This window comes from Notothenia coriiceps, unplaced genomic scaffold (genome assembly GCF_000735185.1).
Source record: "Notothenia coriiceps isolate Sejong01 unplaced genomic scaffold, NC01 NC01_scaffold00009193, whole genome shotgun sequence".
In the NCBI taxonomy this organism is placed as follows: domain Eukaryota; kingdom Metazoa; phylum Chordata; class Actinopteri; order Perciformes; family Nototheniidae; genus Notothenia; species Notothenia coriiceps.
Window position 1 is genome coordinate 80,909 of NW_011341894.1, and position 1,936 is coordinate 82,844.

The 1,936-nt window shown below is 36.5% G+C and overlaps 1 protein-coding gene across 1 annotated transcript in view; it reads right to left on the bottom strand.

Moving 5' to 3' along the window:
* The window catches only part of LOC104945133 (probable E3 ubiquitin-protein ligase HERC3), a 3,999-nt gene extending 3,411 nt beyond the window's left edge, over positions 1–588 (bottom strand). The window contains exon 1 of the mRNA XM_010770762.1: positions 255–588. Within this exon, the coding sequence (XP_010769064.1) occupies positions 255–477 (223 nt within the window). The 5' untranslated portion in view covers positions 478–588. The remainder of the gene's footprint in view (positions 1–254) is intronic.
* Positions 589–1,936: the final 1,348 nt, after the last annotated feature.

Sequence of the window (1,936 nt, forward strand, 5' to 3'; positions counted from 1 at the left end):
TTCATTTATGGATTTCGATGCAGGCTCATAAGATAACCCAAACACAAGATAAAGTAAATGTAATTGCCTTGAAAGACGAAGAACCATCAGATATTCCTCATCATATATCCTCAAAATATATTCAATTTAGATAAAACATTTCATGATAAAAAAAACACTTCACGTTTTTACTAAAGTACTAACTGTCTAAGTTTTTATTATTTTATGGGCTACTACATGGCTATTTCTTGTTATGTCGAGATTTTGCAGCCTACCTGTTGTTCTCCCATCTTTACGGTTCTTTCGTCCAAGTTGTCCCTGAGAGTTGTTTCCACATGACAACACGCCGCCCTCCCCGTTGAGCAGTAAAGTGTGCTGGTCCCCGCAGCAGATGTCAGTGATAACCCCGGGGACAGACCAGGACACCGGGCTGAGGGCTGTCTGTGGACCGAACTGTCCACTGGAGCTGTCTCCCCAACAGTACAGCTGCACCATCATGTAGTCTCAACCTGTACTCTGTCTGCAGCATTTGCGCCTGCAATTTATCCCCTCTGATGTTACCTTCAATTGCTGTCGGAGGTATCAGCATCACAATAGTAAATATGCATTTTTGCTTCTCTTTCTGCGGGTGTTGCATATTAAGTACTAGGCTTGCTTAAAAAGTCTAGCACGTTAACTAAGTTTGTAACTAGCTTCAATTTGTCATTTATTTTCCAACAAAGCAAGCAAAAGACAATCTAATAGAAACAATGATGTAAGTTATCTAATTTACGAGCCTGCCAATAAGACAGGAAGGCAGCATGAGAGACACCAGTTACCAGAAGAGATCTCTTATCTTTTAAAAGTCATGTTGACCGAAATGCTGAAACATAATGTAGCAAAATATAACTAGGTATATCTGCAAAAGAAACAAGTGGATTTTTTATGTTTAGGGTGTTCCGACCAAATTTAATAGGTTCTTGTGTTGTTTTTTGTCTGACATAAATGGCAGAAATTCTTACAAAAACTAAAATGTGGACCTTTTAAATACAGAAACAGATATATAAACAAGGCATTCATTAAACATTGTATTATTACATAGATATTTGTCAAAATTATAGTCGATGTGAATTAAACTGACTCCTGTTTGGTTTGGTTTCACAGAAATGAAATTAAACTTAAATGTTGGGTGAGGTCATCATTATTGGCTCAGACCAGCTGAAACTGAAACAATGCTGCCAAGCTTCCCCAGAAGGGTAGAACCTGTACTTTTTTTATTTATAAATACAAGTATACACATATAAACACAATCAGTTTGTTTGCCATTACATTAGTATTATAAATACATTGATTAAAAAACACAGAGAGTGAAGAAATCCACATTCCACAAAGGCCAAATGTTTTATATTTCAATCTTAAACTTTTTTTTAAATTGCTTCTTCTTTGGCCCATGCTTCACCCAAGTTTCATGAAAATTGAGTTTGTTCAGTACTGCTGAAAAACAAACAAACAGAACCAAAACAAAACATCTTTACAAAGCTATTCATCTTAAGACCAAATAAGTCTTTGATACTGGAGAGTTTTTGTTTTATTCTTATCTAAAAACAGAGGGATGATAGCTCATATATGAGAATTCAATGGTCTTTTATTTTGAAACTCTACATCAGATTGTCCTGGTTGTATCTGAGTGACTAGATGGGGTGTCCTGCTATCACCCTGAAGTGAAATAAGTCTTTGATACTGGAGAGTTTTTGTTTTATTCTTATCTTAAAACAGCGGGACGATAGCTCATATGAGACTTCAAAGGTCTTTTATTTTGAAACTCTACATCAGATTATCCTGATATTCTCTAATGGTGCATTTCCACTAAAGCGCGGAGCGCATTTTAAGCGTTTTTGGTTGTGTTTCCACTAGGCGTAGTTCCGGCTAGCTGGTACTTTTCACAGTTTTTCTGGCTCTCCAAAATCGAGGTTCTTTC